Source organism: Apteryx rowi, unplaced genomic scaffold, assembly GCF_003343035.1.
Source record: "Apteryx rowi isolate R43461 unplaced genomic scaffold, aptRow1 scaffold_448, whole genome shotgun sequence".
Taxonomy (NCBI): domain Eukaryota; kingdom Metazoa; phylum Chordata; class Aves; order Apterygiformes; family Apterygidae; genus Apteryx; species Apteryx rowi.
In genome coordinates, this window is record NW_020450703.1 from 519700 (window position 1) to 543939 (window position 24240).

General features: G+C 39.3%; 1 protein-coding gene across 2 annotated transcripts in view; it reads right to left on the minus strand.

Moving 5' to 3' along the window:
* SNX9 (sorting nexin 9) overlaps positions 1-20685 on the minus strand; it is a 45207-nt gene extending 24522 nt beyond the window's left edge. Inside the window, exons 1-8 of one of the 2 annotated variants that reach the window (XM_026077081.1) lie at positions 20599-20685; positions 17998-18072; positions 16622-16744; positions 4481-4661; positions 3611-3764; positions 2244-2328; positions 1313-1438; positions 900-1017 (exon numbers count right to left, since the gene is read on the minus strand). In XM_026077081.1, the coding sequence (XP_025932866.1) occupies positions 900-1017; positions 1313-1438; positions 2244-2328; positions 3611-3764; positions 4481-4661; positions 16622-16744; positions 17998-18072; positions 20599-20676 (940 nt within the window). In that variant the 5' untranslated portion in view covers positions 20677-20685. The remainder of the gene's footprint in view (positions 1-899; positions 1018-1312; positions 1439-2243; positions 2329-3610; positions 3765-4480; positions 4662-16621; positions 16745-17997; positions 18073-20598) is intronic. The other variant, XM_026077082.1, reaches the window with a different exon arrangement.
* Between the last annotated feature and the right edge of the window lie 3555 nt (positions 20686-24240).

Sequence of the window (24240 nt, forward strand, 5' to 3'; positions counted from 1 at the left end):
GGCTAGCTAAGGGGAGGAAGTCACTTCCTCACTTCTCAGTTTCCTCGGCATTTATCCCAGCATTTGCATCAATACTTAGCTTTCTTCAAACACAGCAGAGCTGTTGCATTTTTAGTGATGCCCACAGACACACGGTTGGCTACATGCCGGCTTTTGTGTATTTGGTTTTGGCTGGTTGTCTTAAATGCTGTGTAAAAATCTTATCAGAAAACACACAAGTGGAAATAGGCAAAAGTAATGCATTTTCCTTCTACACTGGTGTCCAGTCTTTTCTTCACATACACTCTAGCATATCCTTGTAAAAGGGGAGCCAGAGACCACTGAAAAAGCACATATACTCCCAGATATTCAACGTAATGGCTGAACTCATGAGTGTCTAAGAATTCAATCCCACTCTTCCATTCAGAGAGTTTGATCAAGCTGAACTAACATCAAATGTGGCAGAAAATTATACCAATGAAAGATGCTTTTAATCAAGTATCAGGAAGAACAGCTGCAACCTTTTTGTTACAAGCAAAACAAAGTTTGTCAGGGACTAAGATCCTCCCCTTCCTCCAGAAAATGCAAAAGAAATGAAATCAGTTCTCCAGACAATCAGCAAACATAGAACATAAACAAACATCTCTCTCCAGTAATGAATATTCTTTTCTGTAATAACTAGGGTTTTCTTAATCACTAGATTAGAGGACTAAACCTGAGTTCTGAAATATGTTCCTAGTGGCAATGTTTTGTTACCAACAGACCCTCACATCTCATCACCAATTCTGAACAGTGAAGATTCTTTTACAGCTTCTCTAAACATAATAAAAAAAAAGAAAACATAAAAAAAATAGTGAAACCATGCACAAAAGTGATCTCTCTGTTTCCCATCCCATGAATTCACAACTAGGAACACTTACCTGTTACTTGCTTGTCTGGAAGAGATGGGATCGGAATGGCTAATCCAAATTTAACCAGGAGACGCTCATATAACCAATCAAAGTGCTTGTATCTGTGGTTGACAGACCGATTAGTGTTCTGTAAGAGAAACACAGCTCTGAATTTTGACAGGCATCTCCAGATAGTGATATGAAACAAGGGTGTCCAAAATAGTAAACTTTGATTTAAGGCTCTACATAATAACTTTTAGTTACATTCCATAATGACAGAAGAATTGGAAATGGGGGGCAAAAAAAAAGACTAACTCTTTGAAAACAATGTGACAGCTATCACTTATTGTTACAACCTAGTTACCAATTTACACAAGCTATATTATTTATACGTACAAGTGACCTCTGTATGAGAGAGAATATCCTGTTCCATATAAACTTACAGTGCAGGTCAGCTGATATTCAATGTAGCTCTTGAGACCATACATTTTGGAACCTTTTTTGGGATCTGCCACCACACAGTCAAATGTGGAGGTAGGATAAACCCACATTGGGCCATAATCACCAATCTGTCAGAAAACGCAAATATTATCTTTTTTATAAATACATCACATTATATCAGGTGCAAACAAAGACAAACATTTATGTGAAAGAAGCCCATTTTGAAAAACTGAGATCCTAACTCTCTCCATTAGAAAATTTCTGTTGATTTCAGTAAGAGTTTGAGACTCAAGAAATGTTACCAGATCTCTTTTTAGGGTCTACTCCTACCAAGTTTCTCCTATAAGGATACTGGAGCAGTGAACTGTTGGGAGACAGACACTGTTGCAGATTGCTACTTACCACTTTCCACTAGAATATCAAATGTCCAGAACAGTCTATTAATTAGATGAGAAAATGACCTGACCATCACAATTGCAAATGTTTATGAATGTAGTTCCTCTGTATAAGATAACTATCAAGACAGCTGACAGACAGTGTATACATCCACTCTGCCCTCTCCCCCAATAAGGCTCATTTTCACAATCACAGATAACACAAATCAGCTGTGCAGCATGAGAAAAATAGTATTAAAAAGAAGAAAAAAAAAAACAAAAAGATCCCCAGCACACTTGGAAGAARCAAGGAGTTAAGACTTGACCCTGAAAAATCCCTCAGTGGTACAGGATTCTGAAACATGGTCTACCATGACTTGAAATGTTGAAATGGCATACAGTTCTCTTACGATAGTTCTGTTTTTAACTCTATGTTCCATAGCAGTTTCTTCTGACCCAGATACACATGAACGACCCTGAGGCTAAAAGTTAGGGTGGGGAAGAAGGGAAGGGAGGGGAGGAAACAACAACAAACAAAACCACATACACACACACTTACTATTATGGGAATTTTCTCTTTGGGTTTTGCTAGCTGCTTTGCCAACAGATACTGTTCCATCCCGGGTTTTGCAAATCCAGGAAATCTAGTCAAATAAACCAAGCAATCAGTTTACTCTTCATTCCCCCTCCTTTGACTTATGCAGAATTCCCAGCCACTAAGTAAACAAATCTCAGCACTTCTCAAGTATAGAGAAGAACTATCCTACGTGAAATCTGTGCTAAATGTGGATTTAACAGCTAGCAATTTGCCCCCCAAAAAGCAGAAAAGCTTAAGCTACTAACCTCCAGCTTGTATTTGTGTAATACAGGCCTCTTACAGTGCACAGTAGCTATTAGTGCTTGCAGCCCATCAGAGCAAACATGACAACAGGACATGTAGCAATATCTGCCACTCCATCAGAGCCCACTCCCTGCAGGGACATACACACACACACACACACACTCCTCCCTATTCCAGATGATGAGGATTCAATCATCTGAGAGAACAATGAATTATACATTATTAAGTGCTTCTAAACATGAGTGAGGTTAAATAATTTATCTACCAATAAAAACAACACACCACCACAAAACACCACCACAAAACACAAACTGATGAACAAAGTCTGTCTCTGCATGACAAGTCCTTAAGTTCAGTTACATACCTGAGGAGACAGTTATTCTACTATCATTTTCTGTTCTTTCACTCATTTTAAGATTACTACACAGTAGCTTCTCAGACTAATAATAGTTGTAGAATAAACAAATCTTAAGTTATAATACTAGTATAACCCAGACAAAGCTTCGTCCTGTTGTAACTTTTTTGTTTTTGTTTTTAATTTTAATCTACCAATCACAGGGGCGGCCGGGGGGGGATAAAAAAAAAATTAATTAATTAATTAGAAAGAAAGAAAGAAAAAAAGCAAGCTTCCTGTGACTCAAGGATCAGCCTGGGCTGATGCACCAACACAGGAGAGCAGAACTGTCTCCCACTTCTAGCAACTCAAATTGGCAGTGAACTCTGGGGCGGCACAGCTGATCAGCTTTGCTATATGGACAAGCCTCCATCACCTTTCACTAAGCACAGAGTGCTAAAGAGAGCTAAATTTTAAAAAATAGTAGGACCAGAAGTTTAGCCACTTTAAAAACATCATTTGACTGTATGTTATGCCTCCAAAAATATACAATTATGTCATGTACTCCAGGCCGTTCATGGATTTATCTTCTCCAATCACTTAGGGACAATGCTGAACTACAAATCCATCTCCACTTTTACCCCAAACCTGTAATATTTCCATTGCATATTTCAAGTAGGTTGAATGGGAACACACTTTCACAACTCAAATTCCAATTCTCTTCAGTGTATACACATTTGTCCCACATTACTTGTTAAGTGGCAACTTCATAGCAGCTGCACGAGAGTTTGCACGCTGGGGCCCCCCAGCCTCTGATGGCTCAGTCTCCTTGTAACCAAGATAAGATGGTGCAGTTGATTTTGGGTCATCCCAGTCATCATCCCAATCATCGTCGTCAGCAGCTGCTGCAGTAAAGAAGAGGAAAAAAGAGAAAAATTAGATGTTTCCTCTTTACAGAGAGGAAGCAGCCACCTCAGCACTCTCACACAAATAATCAATAGGGTGAAGATATTAAGCACTAGTTCAGCCTCGTATTTTTTGATTCTTCAACAGTTATTCCCTCTCCTACCCTTCCAAAACATGGCTTACAAAACACTACACTAGAAATCCACTGAGGGGAAAAAAAAAATGCTGGTGTGTTAAAACAAATTCAATGGTGTTCTGTATTCATACAGTCCAGGTTAGCAATCTCCAGATATAAGTTCTCTTCATTTAGGCCTTACCACAAAACAGTGAGGAAGCCTTCTGAAAGGCTAGCCAGTCCTTCAAATCCAGAGATTAGAGCCTACCTCATCATAGGCCTGAGGGCACAAGTTTAAGGGTGTACATTTGCAGAGTTCTTGTCATGCATGTTGAACATGCCTGGGAATTGATCATTTATGCACAGGCTGGCTTGCCAAGTCTCCATACAGGTTTGAGGTGTATGTTATTGTAGATCACCTGAACTTTTTTCTAATTAAAAAAAACAATACTTTAGTAGCCTGTTTACCTGTGTGGCAGTTTGCTACTAGTAAGGTTTTTGGTTTTATAAATCATATTCTGTAGTTAAGAAAGGTTAGGCAGTTCCCACATCTATTGCTCACCTATTCTAATGTATTCAAAAATAAGAGCATTATCACACCTGGTCCTTGATATGCCTGTGGATGACCAAATGCTGCTGCTTCCCAGTTATTTGAAGCACTGTTTCTCTGCCCCACTGCGCTTTCAGGTTTTGTTGCCCAGCTATCACCAGCGTTTCCATTATCCCAGTTTCCAGGCTTCCCAGCGTTCCAGCTTGACCAAGGATCGCTGGCATTGTTTACCTACATTATAGGAGACAAATTGGAGACAAAACTGAAGAAAATTCTGAAGAGAACAGAGATGATATACTTTCTTCTTGGAGCCTTTGCTCCTCTGCTGATAGGCTATAAGTCTGCATTCAGCACTTGACTGGTTTGGTTTAGGAGCAGTAGCTAAAYCTCAAGTTCCCAGCTACACAGCTCTTCTAAATGCAGTAAGCACCTCAAAGGCCTGATTAACTTTTTCAATAAACTGACACTAGTACGTACTGGTAATAGTGTTCCATTTCCTTAGGGAAAGGAAATTCTTTGTTCCAACAACGTTATAAAGCACTCACCTACAGTAATTATTTTACACTAACACCAGAAGTATGGTGCATGCGAACCATCACACACACAAAACCACACGCTAATTTGCACAGTCAGAAGTCAAGGACTAAGACTTTATTGAATGCTCTATTTTACTAAAGTCAGATTAGTGGCTTCATTAGAAGCAAATCATAAGTTTCCCACCCACATCCTCACTACCAGTGTGACAGTTCAGGCGTGGGGCCCAGTAACCTGCTTGGCTTCCTTGCCAGGGGTTACCTCATTTACAGCAGAGATGAGGGAAGGAAGCAAGCATCTCTGAGGGAACAGAGTCCGGCATCTCCCTGTAAACCTACTCCCTCAGCATAAGCTTCTGACAAAAGGTAATCATGTTTACCCTTCTGCTGACGCTGCTGTGGAGGCAGAAATCTCAGGGAAAGAGTGTACGGCAAACACGTCTCAAACTACTGCATCAGTTTGTCAAAGTTTATCTGTCAGTACATTGGATAATAGCTTAGCATCCTGCTTGGCTCTTTCTGCTTTTAACACTACACTTTGACAAAGCATTGACTAGTTGAGTGTACTCCACTCCAAACACTTTTAGCACAGAGACTAGCTGGCAGCAACGAAAAAACAACAAATCAAAACCCACACACCCAAAGCGTAGAAGGAAGGAGGAGGAGAAGGGGAATGAAAGCAAACAAAGTCTACAAAGCTTGTCTTGTTCAGCAAAGGGAGAAATTCTGAGTTTTGCAAAAAGAAAAAACCTCAAGACCTACAGAAGTCAGTGTGTTATCCCTATCATGCAGCAGCATCTCAAAAAAGGTAAATCTAATAGAAATTAATTGCTATTAGAGGATAAGATTCCATGAAGTTTAGAGCATTTGCTAGAACAGAACATTTAAAAAAAAACTCACTGAAATCCAAGTTATTCTTCTCAAACACTGCACAAGAGTTGAATGATTGTTTCTTCCACACAAAAAAACCCCCCAAAACCCAACACACCACACACATACACACACTGTGAGTCCACATTTTATCCCCCCACCCCCACCCCAAATTTTCCAACTCTTATTTCAGCTTACAGACAAGTCTATTTCTCTACAAAAACCTGAATAAGATCTGGTTCACTACATGGATTTGAAGCATTCTCTTGTAAGCAAAAAGAGCAAAAAACCTGGTTTGTGCAACAAATAAGCGTTCAGAAGGTAAAAACTGCAAGTGTTTTCTGGCATTCAATCCATTTAAAAGACAAAAAACAACTACTTTTACAGATTTTTAAATTTAAGACTGCAGTTATGATTTTCCTTTAGATTCTTTGATGCTACCAAATGTCAAAACAGTCCTAACAGTAAGAACACCACATTTTTCCACGACTTACTGGAAAAATGAATATCTTTTTCTAACAGACAGCTGTAATTATGCCGACACATTACTGTTCTACAAATTTAGTTCTTTAAGCTAATAATTTAGCTCTGCTAAAGAGCTCTGCTTTAATTTTTTCCAAAAATAGTCTTCTTACAGCCAGACTTCACAGGCAAGATCAAACCTCTGCAAGAACCAAAAACACTTGAGACCTATACTGTTGAAATCATATGGCAGCAGCTCTTTATGCCCAGAGTCAGGTAACTCAGTTGGATGCATGCAAATGAGACTTCCCCAGGAGCTGGAGGTGAAAGCCAAGCCTCCGCAGGGTGGGGAATCACCATTCAGAAGACTACTGAGAAATAAGCAAACCAGAGCTCAGCAGGCATCTCTAGGGCCTGATGGAGAGAGAGGGATTACATGGACAGCTTCTAGATAGATGAAGGTTTGGGTTTTTTTGAGGAATAAACTGATCTAAGAATACTCTCTTGGGGAACCAAGGTCAACTGCTGAGGTCTACTTAATTCTTGGACAGCTGACACACAGGACTACTCTTGTGCATTACAAAGAAGTTGCCAGTAGCTTACAGGGCGTCAGTCTGTTCTTCCTAGGATGTTCACCTGATATGAGATTACATAATGAGAAAAAAAAAGTCATACATGCCATGAGAGTTTAACATCTTTGCTAAAGGAAAATGCATACATATGGGAAAGAATGTGCCTACTCCTAACTTAACTTAGAGCACCTAGAAAAGAAGAGTTTGCATAACATTCATTTGCATATACTTCTGCAATGCATGTTGTGCTGACAACTCGCAAATGGAAGTCCCAAAGTGGGATGATTGCCAGAAGGCTGAGTAAAGTTTTCCTCTCCTCAGTTCATGTGAAACCTGGTACATGAGTGGGTAGCAAAGAAAGCTTAAGATCTGCCGCAAAACAAGGGGTAGGCAATAATACTGGTTGCGCTACTAAAAAGAATGACTGTCAAGAGACATCACCTCGAAACTTAAAGACAGCTGCCGATACACATGTTGTACAGTGATGTACAGCAAGGGGAAGTGAATTACTTGAACTGTTCTTTGTAACTAATCCATCTTTTTTCAAATATTTGCCTATGTACATGCACACTGTGGACAAGTGGCAGCCAAAAATCACCTGGAGAAGGATGCAGGAATCCAAAATCCTCAAGTTCCCATAACACTATGGAGGCCTCAGTAGAGACACAGCATTTGTTAAAAGAGTAATCACAGCCCTATTCAGCACCTCTGCAGATCTCAACAGCTGGCAAATTCCATTAAGCCACTATTCGGTGGCTGAGCTCTGGTTGAATGAGCCCTAATTAAACCAGAAAGTATTTTGTAAGTGATTAAATTACATTCTCACACCTTTGCTTTTCCAGTAACTGAAACTGAGAATCTTCTGAATCACTCTTTAGTCAGCACAAAAAGATGAAGAGTCCTTTCAAAAACTTCTTCAGTCAATGTAACTTGACAAAGCACACCTAACATCTAAGTATGCAAAGCAATCCTCAAATGTAAATCCACAAGAAGAAAATGCCATACCATACATACTTTAGAAACTAATCAACCTCCTAATGAAAGGCTGTCTCTCTTCCCTCCTTGAGCACAAACACAAGTACTTGGTTTTCTGTACTTTTTCCAGTTTCATTCCTATTTTCTTACCTGTGAGGTTATTCATAGTCTAAGTGGGCTAGAGCCTGCATTGCATCTGCACAGTGCAAGCACAGGATTTCCATCTATTGACTCCCGATTCAACTCTAAAGTCATGTTTGAGGCAGAGAATGGTCTTTTTGGAAAGATACATAATTTGAACTCGAACAAAGAATAGATATCAATGATCGGGGCGGGGGCAAATCATATCTATTGCAAGATCATTCCAGAGGTCACCCTCACTGCTTAAAGGAAGTGATCTTTCAATTCAAGTTTGCTTAGTTTCAACTTTCAGCCACTAAAAAACCCTGCATACATTTGTTCAAGGAGCTCAGACTTCTGTTTTTGTCACCCAGGCAGGCACAAGTAAATGGCAATCAAGTCACATCTTGATATCCTCAAAGAGGACGTAAGGAGGGTTTCTTGAATCTTCATTATAAATGCACTTTTGCCACTGTAACTATCCTCGTCTTCTCTTGAGCTGACTTCAGTCCCTAATGGTTTTGTCTTGAAACACAGATGAGAAATTTCAGACAGTTTTCCAAGGAGCAGTCACACCAATACCAAAAATGGATGACAACTCCCTATTCCTCTGATGTTCTCTTCCAGACATCCCAGGATCAAGTTATAAAGATTAAACAAAGTTTCCACCTTTATCCTTTCTTTGTGGGAGAAGCACCATCTATTTTTGTTGTATAACAGACTACAGGGTTTTCACCTTTTTGCCCTTCTTGGGGGAGGAGTTGAAGGTGACAACCACCAAGGCTTTTCAGATTACCAGTCCAAATGACAAATGCCAAAGCTTACTGCTTAAAATAAGAAGTGCTCAGTGAACAATGAAAAAAAAAATTAAAGCAGAAGATAAAGAATATACTGCACTAAACTTCCTGCTGTTGAGTGTGGGGAGTGGGGGGGGGGGGGAAATCAGTGCAACATATGAATGCCACATGTCTCAGGTCACTGTAAGCACACATGCAAGTGGAAACACTCATACAAGAGCTGACAAGACTGTCACCATCACCAAATTAAAATATTCTGGTAATAACTGGTCAATGGCAAACTGCTAGACCATGATGCAACTCACAAAACAAGAAGGCAAATAAAAACAAAGCTATAAGAGAAAGAGCATGCAAGCACTGTAAATTACAAGACACTATTTTAGAAGTAGTCAGATTTTGCCTGAGGCTACAAGAACATTATGAAGAGCGACAGAAGCACTGCAGTTAACAACTTGCTGCCTGTCACTTGAGCTTTTGCATTCCATTAGAGGACACATGGAGACACACACACACACACACACTCTCTCTAGATTTTATTTATCTTATAAAATCTTAAGACAGTTCTGTAATTTGAATTGGTACAACCACTCATACGTCTTTTTTTTTTTAATAAATATGTAAATGCAATGCATTTCAAAGCGAGCAAGCCTCTGTTTCCACTATTTTATAGCACTGATTGCCTGGAATTTTTGTTAAACAGGAGTTGGTCACAAATTCCTTTTACAGGTCTGAGTGCAATTTTGTGACTTAGATTGGGGGGGGGGGGAAGAGTTGCTTTCAGGCTACACTTAAGAATGGAGGATGTTATATTGTCATAATATGTAACGAGAACTGGAAGTTACTAATCATGAAAGCAGCAAGTCAAAATAAAACACTTCAGGTATTTTTGTGACTTCTGAAAAACAGTTTCACCCACAACTAGTTTTGCTTGTACTTCTATTTAGACACCTTTTATGCTATGCCAATATAGATTATTTATGCACAGAGTAACTTTACATTTAATCCTATAATATTTAATTATGTATGTTTGTAAACATACATATTTATGCAGAGTTATGGAAGCAATAATTTTTAAAATCCATAATCAGTTACAGTTATTGCAACCTCCAAGGTGAACCTACCTGCATATATTTTATGATAAGGTATTTTAGCATACTGGTTTAACAAGACAGACTGGACCCAAGCAAACATAGGTAGAAGTATTGTCATGGGGCATGCATGACTCATTACTACAGGTATGTAGCGATGACAAAGCACAGGAATGCTGTTGCAGGATTGCAGTAATTGATGCAAGTCATAACTTTCACAGAAGTGGAATAGTGTATTTGTATTATGAGCACTATATTTATTTTCTTCAGTCTTAGCATTTACTGCTGTTTATAGTATTTCCACACAGTGTGGGGGAGGGCAAGTACACAAATTTAACAACTACAATTTGTCTTTTCAACATTAAGCTGCAACTAGTAGAAGAGAATCAAAGTAAAGCTCTGGGAATAGCTTTCTTAGTGTTTTCCTTGTGCATGTTCAGCACTGTGTCTACACACCAGGTAACTTACCAGTTGTCTCAGCTCCTGCACACCAAACTAGGAGTTTTCACTAGTCCCAGTCTTCTGAAGGGAAAGGATTTTCTATACATAAGGTAGCCTGTTTATTTAGATACCCTTCAACAACTGTGTAGCAGCTTTCCTTGTTTCACTGAGGGAGAAACTATCTTGAGTTATTTCACATTTACCACTGGGCAATAAAATATGAACATAATAAGATTCTGTTAGCAGCTCCTTGTACCTACTCATGGACCCTTACTGGTCAGCCCACAACACAACCGAAAACATTTAATGATTAGGTTTATTAAAGTTACACAGGAATTAACCAATACAAATCCACAATTCACAAAAACATGAACTTGCAGGATACACATTTTATCCGGAACCAAGAGCTGTACAGTCATATTTATACAGAAGTAGTTTTGGGCATGATCAGAGAATCATTGTCAAAAAAAGGGAACAAACTCCTCTATGAATGCAACTTACAGTCAGCAAGAAGTATTTTTATAGCTAAAGAGCTGTAGATGTGGCTTTACAGTACTTATGTTGACATAACGGGTGATCCACTTCCAACCTGAAACAGGCAGTATTCAAAAAAAATTTTTTTGAATTTCATTATGCATTTGTATTTAATACTAGGTTTTTGTTCTTTGGAAAATAGCTAGATTTTAAGCTACAAGGAGAAGGGAGGAAAAAACCTGCATACTAAAATACATAGTATACAGAAGCCTATGCCGTTTCTATCATATGTGCAAACACACGTTATACAGGCTGTAAGTAACCTGACTACCTTATGATTATTGTACATACTGTTTGTTTACAGACCACTGATGAAACCACTGTACATCTTAAAAAAAAAAGGCTTGGCCTCTCAGTAAGATGACTACTTTGGTCTAGTGTAATTAGTCAAATATACACCATTTTTTTAAAATGGAAAAATCCAGTAGGGTAATATTTGTTCACATCTTTTAAAACATTTTAAAGTTAAATAAATGAAAAGCCACCATAAGTTGTGGTTCAGAACAGATGCAGATCATTACTGCTAAAATAGTTGTTTATGAAGCTGGAGCACATGCAAAATAAACACAAGCACATCTGACTCAAGAAGCACTATTCTGGATCACCTAAGTGCAGGCTCTCCCAAAACAGTTAGAGGAAACTACCTGGAATAAATATTAGACAAAGCTTGTATTTCTATACATACTCCAACTACCAACTCCCCAATTACCAACAGAATACCATCAAGCTAGCAGTCTCTTGCTCACTCACAGTAAGAAGGAAGCACTATTAAATAAAAGTGAATAGCAGGATATCAGTTGTTGTTACAGCTCCTGGAAGCAGCTCAGAGTCAGAGAAATAATTGGGGGGGGGGGGGGGGGGAGAGGGAGGCCACTGTTATCTTTCAGAGATGAGAAGTTTTCCCTTCAGTGTATTTCAAGATAATTTACATTCATTTCAGTGCCATTATTGTCAGTGTTACTTTAATAACAGAATAGTTTATAGGTAAGTTATTGAACTGTATATATGCAATTACAATGAATAATAAAAAACAAAAACAACAAAAATTTAAGAGTTGATACACTTGCTCACTGGTTGGCCCAAATGGCAGTCTAAAATTAGCGGCCTGCATCGCCATGCACAGGAGCGATGGTTTGACAGAGAAGGAAGATTTCCTATTCCCTTCACTGCCTTCCTCCAGGGCTACAGGGTCAAAACTGCTTGGCCCTGCTGTGGGGCCAGGACTGTGGCCCCTGCCTTTGGCAGCTAAGGGTTACTTAGTTATTATTTTTTGACTAATTTTTTTTTTTTTTTAAAAAAGATCAGATGCTACACCTGCCCATAACATTTGTGGTTTAACATCACATTCTCCTATCTGTTCTTCCTCTTCTCTATTTTGAGTGTAAAAAAAGGTCACACAAACAAGGGAAAAACTGACTAAACTGTAGTTAACTTCACTGCTTCCTCTGACTGACTGCTTCTATCCCCCTACAGGCAGCTCTTTGAAATACCCACCTCTTCCTGGCTATATGGGTACGAGTTGATTAAGTCTCTAAAAGAGTGGTTGACCAAGAGCTTTACCAAAATGCTGATTGCTGGGACACAACTTAAGGAAGGAACTGCGGAAAAGAAGAAGATTGAACTGCCAAGGGTCATGTTGACTATTTCCCTTCTCTTTAGGGAGCGTATTTGTGCCCCCTGTGTATTGCCACTTCACATCTGTGGCAATGCCAGATTTGGTACATCACCAAAAGTCTCGCTGTGGCCACTGTATCCTTTTCAGTGAAAAAAAAGGAAGTAAGAGCAGCTGCCTTTCGGTTATTGCTTATTATTTTTTTTCCAGGAGATGATTTACTAATCAACAGACACCTTCTTATGAAAGGATAGAAAGGAGCAGGACAGTGATTTAGCTGATGATCTTTCTGTGACACACACACACAAAACAAACAACCCCCCTCCACCAAAAAACAAAACAAAACAAAAAAAAACAGTCAATCAATCTGGAGTTGTAGAGTGGGAAACCAAAGGCCTCCAGCACATCTGAAAAGCAAAGGAGTTGGGAGGCAGGTAGGTAGAATGAAGTTTCATTTTGAGAGAGAGAGAGAGAAGCATGCATAGGAACTGATCTGGGAAAATCGTAATGGTTTAGGGTCCTGTACTGCAAGCAGCACTGCTACTTAACGAAAATCAGTCTCCCTCCAGATCTATCAGGGCATGTCAAGATAGGGATAGGATAAAACGTTGCCATTTAAGAGTGCTGTTCTTACTCAGTGCACCACAATACACCTATAAACACTGTAGTTCCTACTACGCTGGCCCCTCTATCACCAGCTCTATTTTAACACCTTATTCATGGTTTTCCTATGCTCTCTATAGCCCTGATCACACAAGTTTCATTTATAGATGAAATGCTTTGTGCATTGATCCAGTCACTCACTAAGACACTTGAAAACAGTAAGTCAACCGCTTGCAACTGTGCATCTGAATCTAAAGTGCCTGACTTAACTCATGGTGAACCATAAATGTTAACAGAACCACATGCAAATACATTTAGGAACAAGGAACATGGGTCATACCCACAAAGCAGAAGATTGTGTTCTCATAAGCAGTGGCTCTAATGAGAGGCTAATACTTGTAGGAGACTAGCAACTCAGTACGGCCTCTCAGTGCAACTCTAGGACTAGAGCCAATGCAATCCTCCAGGGTAGCAGTTTTCCATACACCAGAACGGAACATTTAACCTCTGCATTTGGCATCACAAGAGGTACACGGGAGTGATGCATACGACTGATACCTCCGTTTCACAAATAAGTCAGAACAAAGCTTTGCTGAGAACAGAAAAAAGTGTCTTGCGTCAAGAAAGCAAACAGGCTGAGGTGTTTTTTGTTGTTGTTTAAAGTCAAGAGGATGACCAACCATGAAATTTTTGCAAGGACAAAATACCATACACTAGAGAACTCTGATCTGGTAGAGAAAGACAAAGACAGCTGGAAGCTGAACCCAGACTGCTCAATATACAAATTAAGTCACAAGTTATTAGCAACAAGCCACTGGAATAAGCTACCAGATTGACAAACTCCAGTCCTGTTAACTCTTCACTCGCCTGTCAATTGATATGCAAAAGAACTGATAGCACAAGAGCTAACGTGCACAAAGCTGTTGAACAGAGGACTTAACAGAACTAAAGTTGTCTACCAACCGATATGCGCAAGGACTGATATGCGCAAGGCTGCGGAATGGCAGCATTAACAAGCCTGAAGAAGTGAAGTCTGCCACCTGGAATCTGCAAGGACCCCCGGGGAGGGAAGAAGCAATACGGAGGTGTTGTGGTCTTGCCTCGCTAGCAGGGTCCTCCCGAGCAGGCAAACAGACAGTCCTGTGATTGCGAAACTTGCTAAAAGTCAGCAAAAGCAGTGTTTGCCCAGAGCTCCAGCCGTATAAAGAGAGACTTGGGAGCTAGGAGAGTTTGAGCAGGGACAGGAACGTGACCTGACCATCCTCTCCGGCTGGACCGTGAGTATCCCCCCCCCCCCCCTTTTCCTGGGMSGCTGGGTTAAGGTAACTCCTCGAGGTTGAGAGCCCTCTCACTAGGAGAGTGAACAAGCTGGCTTTCAAGTAGGGCTAAGCAGTGCTTCCAATTAATAGCGCAGTAATTGACGGTTTCAAGTTATCCTTTCTAAATTAGTAATCGCATTATTTTAATGGATGTTACTAATCCAAGAACTTGTGTGAGGAAATAAATTTTTTTATTATTATTATATTAGTCTCAGTTGTTGCTATCGAACCTTCATAGCATGACAGTGCAACACAGATAAACATCAGAAGCTGAAGAAACCAGTCTTCAAATCAAGATCTGCTGCTTTTCTAGAAAATATATAACCTGGCTCAATTACAGGACAACTGCGGAAAACAAATCACCTGAGACAAAATCTTGACCGTGTAACAGTATGGTTCCTGATATGGGGGAGGAGGAGGGGGAAAACATGCTTAGCAGCCTGCAGCAATTTCTATTAGCTTCCCCCAAATCTTGCGTGGACTTGGCTGCATCCAGGTGCACACTCTCCTTCTCTTTCTTGTATTAATATTAGCAGTATAGTACTGCTGCAGTACACTGTGGTACACCAGTTCTCCCAACTGCTTCACACAGAATTGATGGATAATGGAGAGGAGTAAGACCCTGATAAGGATACGGAACTGATACAGAAGATTCAAGCTTTTCACGTGAAGTTACTGTATTCCAACATCTGTTATGAAGAAACTGCAAACTGTGTATATTACAGGGCCAATATACTGCTGATCCTTATTAAATTACAGTTTATGCCAGGTGATATTAAGTGTCCATATTTTACATTTTTCCAGCTCCCTCCCCCAAAGTACACCTTTCAGAACTAGATTGACATAGTAATTCTCTATTATTTAGAACAGAACAGATACATTTATTTTAATTTTTCCTCCTGTGTAGGCAAGAGGGCTTTTCTGCCCTCCTCCAGGCATACAAGTACCTTGTGTTAAGCACTGACCAAGTTCTAATAGATACCTGTGCTACCATTCAAAGTATTCTGTATTTATTTTGCTGCAAGTAATTCCTCCTAGGTTAAATTACATTATACTTTTCTCTTTCTTCATAAAGAGAACAGTATTCAGATTTGACAGAAGTAAGTGCTGCAAGTATTTCAAGCTTCCGCAGCCTTAAAGTTTCCCTAAAAAAACTCCATAGAAGGAAACAAAATTGGGGCAGGGGTAACAAACAAAGCAAAAGAGATGAAATTTCCGCTCTACCTTCAAAATTCCTATGAATTTTACTGAGGTAGAATGAACTTAAGTAGAATGAACAAAAAAGTCAATGCTTTTGGATCTCTAACCCAAGAGGTAGTTCAAGAGCTCTGTGTTTAACCCAAATATTCAGCTGGGCCTTAATAAAGAAAAAAATAATAAAAAAATATATAAATACACACACACACTTTGTTGATCAACAATGAGACAGTCACAGTGAGGTCTGGAGTTCTGAATATGCACACAGACAGAGCTGTTCAGGAGCCAAAGAAAAGATGCATTAATATCATGCCTTGGCCTGGAGCATGATGAAGCATTTCCAGGCACCACAGGAAACTTCCCCCCACTCCACCCTCTCAAACTTTATTATACAGTAGCAACAATGCAAACTGTACGTGATCACTGAAGCACAGCTAGAATCTTTTAGTTCGAAGCTAGGCAATCCTTGTATAACTCCTGACAGCTGAATACAAGCAGGCATAAACCAAACACTACACAGTAAAAGAACTGTTGTATCCACTGTCACACAAAAATATACCATATATAGTTCAAGAGAGATCTCTGTCCATCTTAAAGTCCTGCAACGCAAATTACAGTTAAGAAAACTAGTAGCTGATTTTTAAGTGCTCCACAAATTAGGAGTGCATCTCCAGCTGCTATGATGAGTAAAGCATTTACTTTTCAACATTTGTGACCTCTACACGCTGCTGTTAGAAAAAGCAAGTTTTGTTCTTCTGTTGACCTCTGGTCGTTAAAGTGTTTAAGTGTTCCTGCATGTGGTATATGTTGCAGTCTGAAGACCATAATAAACAGCTTGTGTTTAAGATAACATAAGTCTTCCTATATCTAACCTGAAACTAGATACTTACTACTAGATACTTAGTAAACTGACACACTGGACAAAAAGAAAAAAGGAAGGAATGAAAAAAAAGCAAAATAAAACATATCCTTCCAGCAAAACCAAAGTCAACCACTCCTTCAACTGACCAGAGACCATGCAGGAACTTGCTTCATCACCCACTGTGCCTGAAAAACCTGCAGACATACCTGATTGTTGCTCTTAGCAGCTGAGTTAGTCTGAGCTGTATTTGAAGAGAGGGAATCAAAAAAGGCTTGGTCAGCTAATGAGTTACCACAAGTAATTCCATCTTTTGCACCTTCATTTATAATCTGAAATAGAAAAAGTTGTTGTAAAACATTTGCCATGCTCCCATTAACCAAACTGCACTGATTATCTTGTATAATCATCCTAACATGCTTGTCACTAGACATTAAGATTCTATGACAATTCTACATCAAGGGTTGTATATGCCATTTTTGAACTCAAATTCAATTGTACCTTCCACTAGAAGTTGTGGAATAATGTGGAGGATTTATCTTCATAACAGATGGAATTGGTTTACACTATCACAGTGCAACATGGAAAACCTGTGGCAGTGAACACCCATCCATAAACTCGCTATGGATTAACAGGGATGTTAATATAACTGCTTGGAAACTGAGAGGATCCATTTGGGACCAGTTTGGAGAGCCAAAAAACTACCAGACCATGAGCTCACACTAACTGAAAGGGGGGGCGGGAAGGACAACAACAGAAAAGCACTACCACACACCCACAAGATTATGCCAGCCAGCAATACCCTCCTGCCCTATACACTTTAACAAAAAAAAAAAAAAAAAAAAACCAAACAAACCAACCCCAAAAAAACATAGTACTGGAAAAAGAGGCAACAAGCCTTAAGAGGAGATTGCAAAAATCACAGCCAGAAGTCTTGACTGAGCTGCCAGCCTGCAGACTTACCAATACTGGGCCCCCCAAGAAAGAATGAATTAGAGTTCAAGAATTACATTCAGCAACTCATTTCCACTCCCTCACCCAGGAATACCAGTCATTAAACAAACCAACACACACACACACACACTGAGGAGTCAGCACTGGCCCCCAGGAACAAGATGGGGATGGGATGCTGTATCCTGAACCCCAGAGCTGGGGTTCCACTCCAGAGATTTATGAGCACATGGCAAGTCAGCCACAGCAACGTCAGTGTAGACTTTTATTACTCATTTCATTTTCACATCTGCATCCTCAGACAGGAAAACAAAACAGTTACTGGATCATGAGACCCCCAAAATCAGGAGGAAATTCAGAGTAGCCAACATTCACAGCTAACAAATTACCTGTATTCACTACAGCCAAGCTCCCTCTGCATTTCTTGGGAACCCACTAAGAAGCACAGTGGTTTTGAATGAGATGTTCGCACTGATCTCCAAAAATCACCTACAGTTGCTTTCATGAGATTAAGTACTCTGAGCTTTAATACTGCAAGTTTTAAGTTTGAGCAATAGAGTCTGATCAGCAAATCAGAGGGTGGCTTTTTCAGTAGTTTTGCTTTCTTAGAACTTAACACACTGCAGTCACTTACTTCAACGTAATCTGTTGGAACTAGTCCCCTCTCTCCTTGGCTGTTTTTTCCTTCTAACCAGCCTCCACCAACATCCTAAAAGAAAGGGGGGGGAAAAAGAAAAAAGTAATAATATGGAAGCAGTTTTGCAACGGATCCCACAGCATGCTTTAAACAATTCTGGAGGAAGCACCGTCTTGCTTTCAAATGCAAATTGCAATGTTTGAAAGACAGTTATGACTGTATGACCATGAACAAATTCACTTAAATCTGCTGAAGCAGCAGAGACTCATTTAAAAAGAGAACATTGACCCATGCATGTTTCACATGGCTACTGTGGACTTTAGTTTTAACAAGCAAGAGGAAAAGAAGCTCGATTTTCAGCACTTTTGATTGTTCATGCAACCACAGTCAATTTTTTGGGCACAGACTGCATCAAAACACACAAGGTTATTAGTGTGCTGCTTCCAAAGGACTCATTCAACAGACAAAGAAAGAAGACTCAAGGAATGAAGTTATTGGTAATGTCTGTAGAACTGCTGCTTCACTTGCTGAAGGTGCAGCAGTGTCTGGTGAGCAGGAGCCGTGACCCACAAAAACATTAAGGATAATCTCAAAGTTGAGAGGCACATGCCAGACAAGAAAGAATATCTCCAGGTCTTCTGTATAAATCTAATATCACACTGGTAGGTCTCATGCTATTTGTTTGGAAAGACCTAGCACACTGCAGCCTTAATCTCAGTGGGGCAACCTCTTATTGCTTGTTTTAGGCAACACAGACGTACATTTTATATGCTAAAAAGCCTTGCAGACCTTTACAATTAAGCAAAGTCAATGCCAGGACAACATTATCTGGAATAAGCCAGTTCTGCCTGAAGTCCAGTTGTTCCTTGAACACATAGTTACATATCAAGCTCATTAACAGCCGAGAATTGGAACCACCTATGCTGGACAGCAGTTACTGAACTTCAGGATATCTTGATTTACTTTGTAATGGATATATTGGTTTTACTTTGTAACAGATATATTGGTTTAGGCACACTTTTATTCTTTCACTTAGAAATTCTGTGTAAGCCTCTACATAGCAAAAGAGAAGTCTGCTTATTAATTGACTATTTCAAACAGTAAAGTCAATCACTTATGGGAATAAGACTTCAGTTTGCTTTTTCTTATGTACCTAAAAGCTTACACTCAAGAACACAGAACAACTACACATCTCAGATCATAAATTCAACCAGCTTGGTTAATCTGCAAGTGTAATGACTTTTTGAGCCATAAGCCACATTTGCACCATTGCACTTTACAGTGGGCACCAATGACTTCATGACTTGAACTACTGCTGTCTGAACTTACCACACTGAAAATCAAGAGCCTTTGTGGCTATCTATCCCACAGTTTCATCATGGATGGTATGAAATAAATACCTTTGTTGTTGTTGTTTTAAATATACTGCCTTATGAACTCACAAGAACTAGCTTAAAAGTGGTAAGCTATTTGTTTAGCCCTACTTATAACGCAAAACAACATTAATAAACTCCTTCACTTGGAAACAAACTGATCTGTTGTGTGGAATAGAGCAGTTAGTTAATTTTGTTGTTCCTTTAATCTTCATAAACTTTAAAGTGTTACTTCTGCTACAGCACAGCACCCTGTTCTTCAGGAAGGTGCTGGTTCTATTTAATATCTGCTTCAAATATTTGAATCGGTGCAACTTAAATGATCAGGACTATGGGTGATTACGCTCTTTAGAGACTTGGGATCTACAGACTAAACTAATTTCTTAAAGTTTCCTATACAAACAGATTAAACAAAAAAAATATCTTTATGCTAGATTATTTAAATTGTTCGCACACAAGAAAGCCTGAGCCATACTACTACAGAAAACTCAAAAGTTTGGTAACAAAAGTGTTAGTTTATTAATGTACGAACATTACAAAAGAATAAAAGCACATCCATCATAAATTAGCATGTCAAATGTCAATGCTCAAGAGTACTATTAATTTTAAGATTCCTTGACAGCATTATCTTAGTATTTTCCCTACTCCTCCCCTGCACCTTGTGTATATTGCTTTAATTGTGAAAGGACCACAGATTTACTAACAGATGCTGYGGTAAGTTCTCTGAACATACCAGTACCTTGGCATGCTAAAGTCATTAATTAAAAACCCAGAGAACCTTGAAGCAAGTCAGTGTGTCAGAATTATCATTTAAATGCAACTGGCAAGTATGCGAAAGATTACATACACCCCAAAAATGTGGGCCACTAACCAAGCAAAAGGACACCACATCCAGATGTAAAAGGTATCACCACCATTAGCTGCTTCCTCTGCCTTGGCAATATCCCATTTAGAGGGAGAAAAGTGCCGAGCAAAGAATTCTGAAGCGTGCAGGCACAGGCTAACAGGGCTGTGGAAGATGGCCTGTCCGCCAAAAATTGTGCTCATTACATTCGTTTCCACAACATTACTAGAAAATTCTATGTATTAATTTGTTTGCTACTGTGTCAGGGGAGGGTAGCCAGTGCTTTCTGCCCATATGTCACCCAACACCTCTTTTCTTCCAGTTGCTAGAAACAAGTCAGGACACTGCACTGAAGCCTTGTTTCCGTGCCATTTTTCTTACCGGGTTGGTAATTATGATGATCTCCCCTTCACTGACAGTCAGCTCRTTGTTTCCAGGCTCAGCAGCAAAGTCATACATAACACGAGCCTGTTTGTGGGAAAAAACAAAAACAAACAAAAAACCAGTAAGCCTTCCATCCTAATCAGAATAACTCTTAAACAGGAGAAGCAATACTAGGTATGGGAAAGGCCAACTGTACAAAGAGCAACAAAATGTGGGAAGCTAACATTTTCTAACTGAACACTGATGCAAACTTTACAAGATGAGTCTCCCCTGCAGAGCTTGTTAGAGATGACCAACATTTTCCGGGAGGATTCACAGTTTAAGACTGGCTGTTCTCTGCAGGGCCCAGGACTATCTGTATAACTTTTTCCAAGAGGAGAAGGAAATGCTTCTCACTTTAACAAACAGTCTAATAAATAATTCTAGAAGACATGTTCCAACTTCAATTCGGGTAAAGGAGGGTTTCATAAAGCAAGCAATTAAGAAAAGGAAATCAAAAGTTACTGCAGATTTAAGTAACCACTGCTGTATTTAGAAACACGTAAAATTGCATTTTGAGACTTTCTTTGCATACAGGATGAACTATGCAAATGCCTAACAAATAGTGAGAGTAGGCCTATTACATATTTGGGGGAAGGGGGAAGGAAAGTAGGGGATGACACTGCAAAAACATATCCTAATTTAAGTGTTTAGACACAATGGCTCTATTGGCTACTGACTACTATGATGCTATATTAAAAAAGAGGTACGTTTGAAGCACTGACAAAGTTGCCTAGCATTTAGGTAACAGTTCTGCTTCTTTATACAAGGAATTGTGGCATAGTACAAAATCATATTCCCAACCATCTTTCTGTTGTCTTCTATTAAATTCCCTCACTGATTTAAAAGTAAAGGCGGCTCTCAGGAAATACAAAGTAGCTAAATTTATTTTCTCACAAACTGTGAAAATGGATACAGAAGAGTATCTGACAAAAACTGCATATATTTTGCCCTGCAATCTTAAAGGAAAGTCTAAAATCAAGGTTTTAGCCTTCCATTGAGAGTGGCATATTAAATAAATTTCAAACCTGGGACCCAACAAGAGAGCAAGATACCCTTTACCTGTGCTTCTCTTCCCCTGAAATAAAACTCATTGCCCTACTAGGGCATATAAATAATAAAATACTGTATAATAATATAAATAATATAAGTATTATTTATACCCTCAAGTTTTCAAGTTAACCACTTGCTCCAGAAGTAACTAGCACATTATTTTGTTTGCTAGATGCCAATGCAGAAGTATCAGAGAGCTACAAAATGGAAAGCTAGACTACAGGTCAGGGAGTCCAAATAGCATTGCCTGTTAACATGTGTACATCTTCTAACAGTTGTAACAAGAAACTTTTGTTTTGGCTGCATAAGAAGAAACAAAACCATAAACTCTGTTCTTAAACCCAAGAGAGGAGAGAAAAACAAAAGTCTTCAGTAGCTTAAAGATTAGGAGAAAAGTAATTTCTTAAGAACAAAGGATTTGTGGTTGTATAGAAAGGCCTCTAAAAGCAATAATGTAGTATTTTACAGGCCTGAAACCCACAGAAGGGACAACTAGGAAGAAAAACATTTCTCTGTCCTGGTACATCAGCAAAAAATGATGAAAAACTCAATATAGATTACATCATAGCTCCTATTTCCCCAACTCATATAGGATGAAGAGCTGCAGAAAGCTTATTTCAGGAAACACATTAACTCCCATAATACATATTGGAAGATGCAAGATTATGGCCTTGTTTTCACCACTGAGATGTAAGCTGTAGTTAGCTCATGGTGGGCATGGGTTCCTGCAGGGAAGGGGGCGGGGGGTGTGTGTGAAAAAATTGAGGGAGGGAGGGAGGGAAACAATCTTATAATAGCATTACTGTGTGAAGATAATGTCAGACAAGGCACACAGCAATGAGGTCCTTCTTGCACTTGGAGGTCGGGGTAGGCTGGGAGGGGGAAAAAGGAGAATTGGAAATCGTTTTGCCATAAAGAGTATACAGTAAAATTACAGTAAAATTTCTGCTGTAAGCAAGTTATGCAAGAGGGGGAAAAAAAAACAAAGACATTTGTCATCAAGTCTTGCCTGTCTCAAAACTGCAGCTTATGATCCCCACATAGACACTCCTTCCTCTGACATAAAACCAGAAATAAAAAAAGAAGAGAAATCCTTCCCTCCCCCATATTTTAATTTTTTTAAGCCTGGAAATATTTCTTGCTGGTCAAGAGATGCTTTACTTGAGCGTAAATACACACAAAGATGGGAAATAAAAACCTTATGTTGTAGCGCAGCTGACTTGAAACTAATCATGAGTCACTCGCACAGCAAATCAAGTACTTGGTCTTCGCTACTAGAGAAGTACAACAGCGAAGAAAATCATGTGTTCCAAGCGCGCTTAATGCCTCCTACCATGACGTCTTTTCCCTAGGAACTGAGGTTTTCCACACTTTCAGGTTATATTGTGCAAAACAAAGATGAACAGAAGAAAACTGTGTTCAGTAATTATGCTGGCTGCTTTCCTTCCTGCAGGAGTCAGGCCTCTCCCCCCAGCATTAATGGGAGCAAGTTGTTGACGGTGCCATTTTTTCCAGCAGATTACTGCTACTTGACCTGTTTCTGCAATTCGACTTAAAGCTCAGATGCTAGACATCTGAACTGCGAGGAAAACAGACTTCTCCAAGAAGTTTTTCCTCCCTGGTTAAGTACAACTAGTATCAAGTTCTTGCTTTTATTCCCAGGAATGAAGAGAGTTCACTAGGACATGGGCAGATTTTATTAATCTTTAGGAAAACTAGCAAAACATCCAAAAATAACGACTGCAGTGGGAGCACAAGATACATTTGTTTCTAATAACTTAGAGATCAGATGCATATACTCAGTTCTTCAGATGTATCACAGAGATAAAAGTAATTCCAAAAAATTCGGAAGTATTCAGCTTCTAGGGAAGGAAAGACCAAAAGAGATGTGTAGGATTTAATAAGGTCAGAGGCCAAAGGTTAGCCATTCCCCTGCTCCAAACTCCTATCTCAGAAGTTGTTAAAAAGTCAAAGACAAAAAAGCTACAAACCCACCCAGTAATTTGTGCCTTACTGTAGTGTGAGAAATTGCAAAGAAGAAAGATTGGCAATACCAGAAATGGTATCCACAGATGCCATAGCCACAAAAATGGATTATTATAGAACATTGAGCATTTGAGGTACATCTGTAACCTGATCCATATGTTGATGTCGCAAATACATTTCCCAGATTTTTCTGCTAGCATTCCCCCTTTCACTTGCATCTCTTTCCCCTACTTTGGGGGTGAATCCCCTAAGAAGTCCTGGCAAATAAGCTGTAATGCTACCCTCAGACTCTTGAGATTTAATGGGAAATACTATCAGTTCAACCCATTCCAAAGTGAATACACTTGCAAAATTAAGTGACTAAATGTCAGTTAACTGTTTCCTCACTTTAATACAAGTATATTGTTAACAACTAAAAGAAAAAACCCTTCCCTCTCCCCTTCCACTAGCCTTTCCTTAGGCAAAGGCATCAGCCTCACCCCTATTTAATTTTTTGACAATCAGTTCCAAAAAAAACATAAAAAGGAATTTTTTTTTTCCTGCAAGAAACATTCTGTCCAA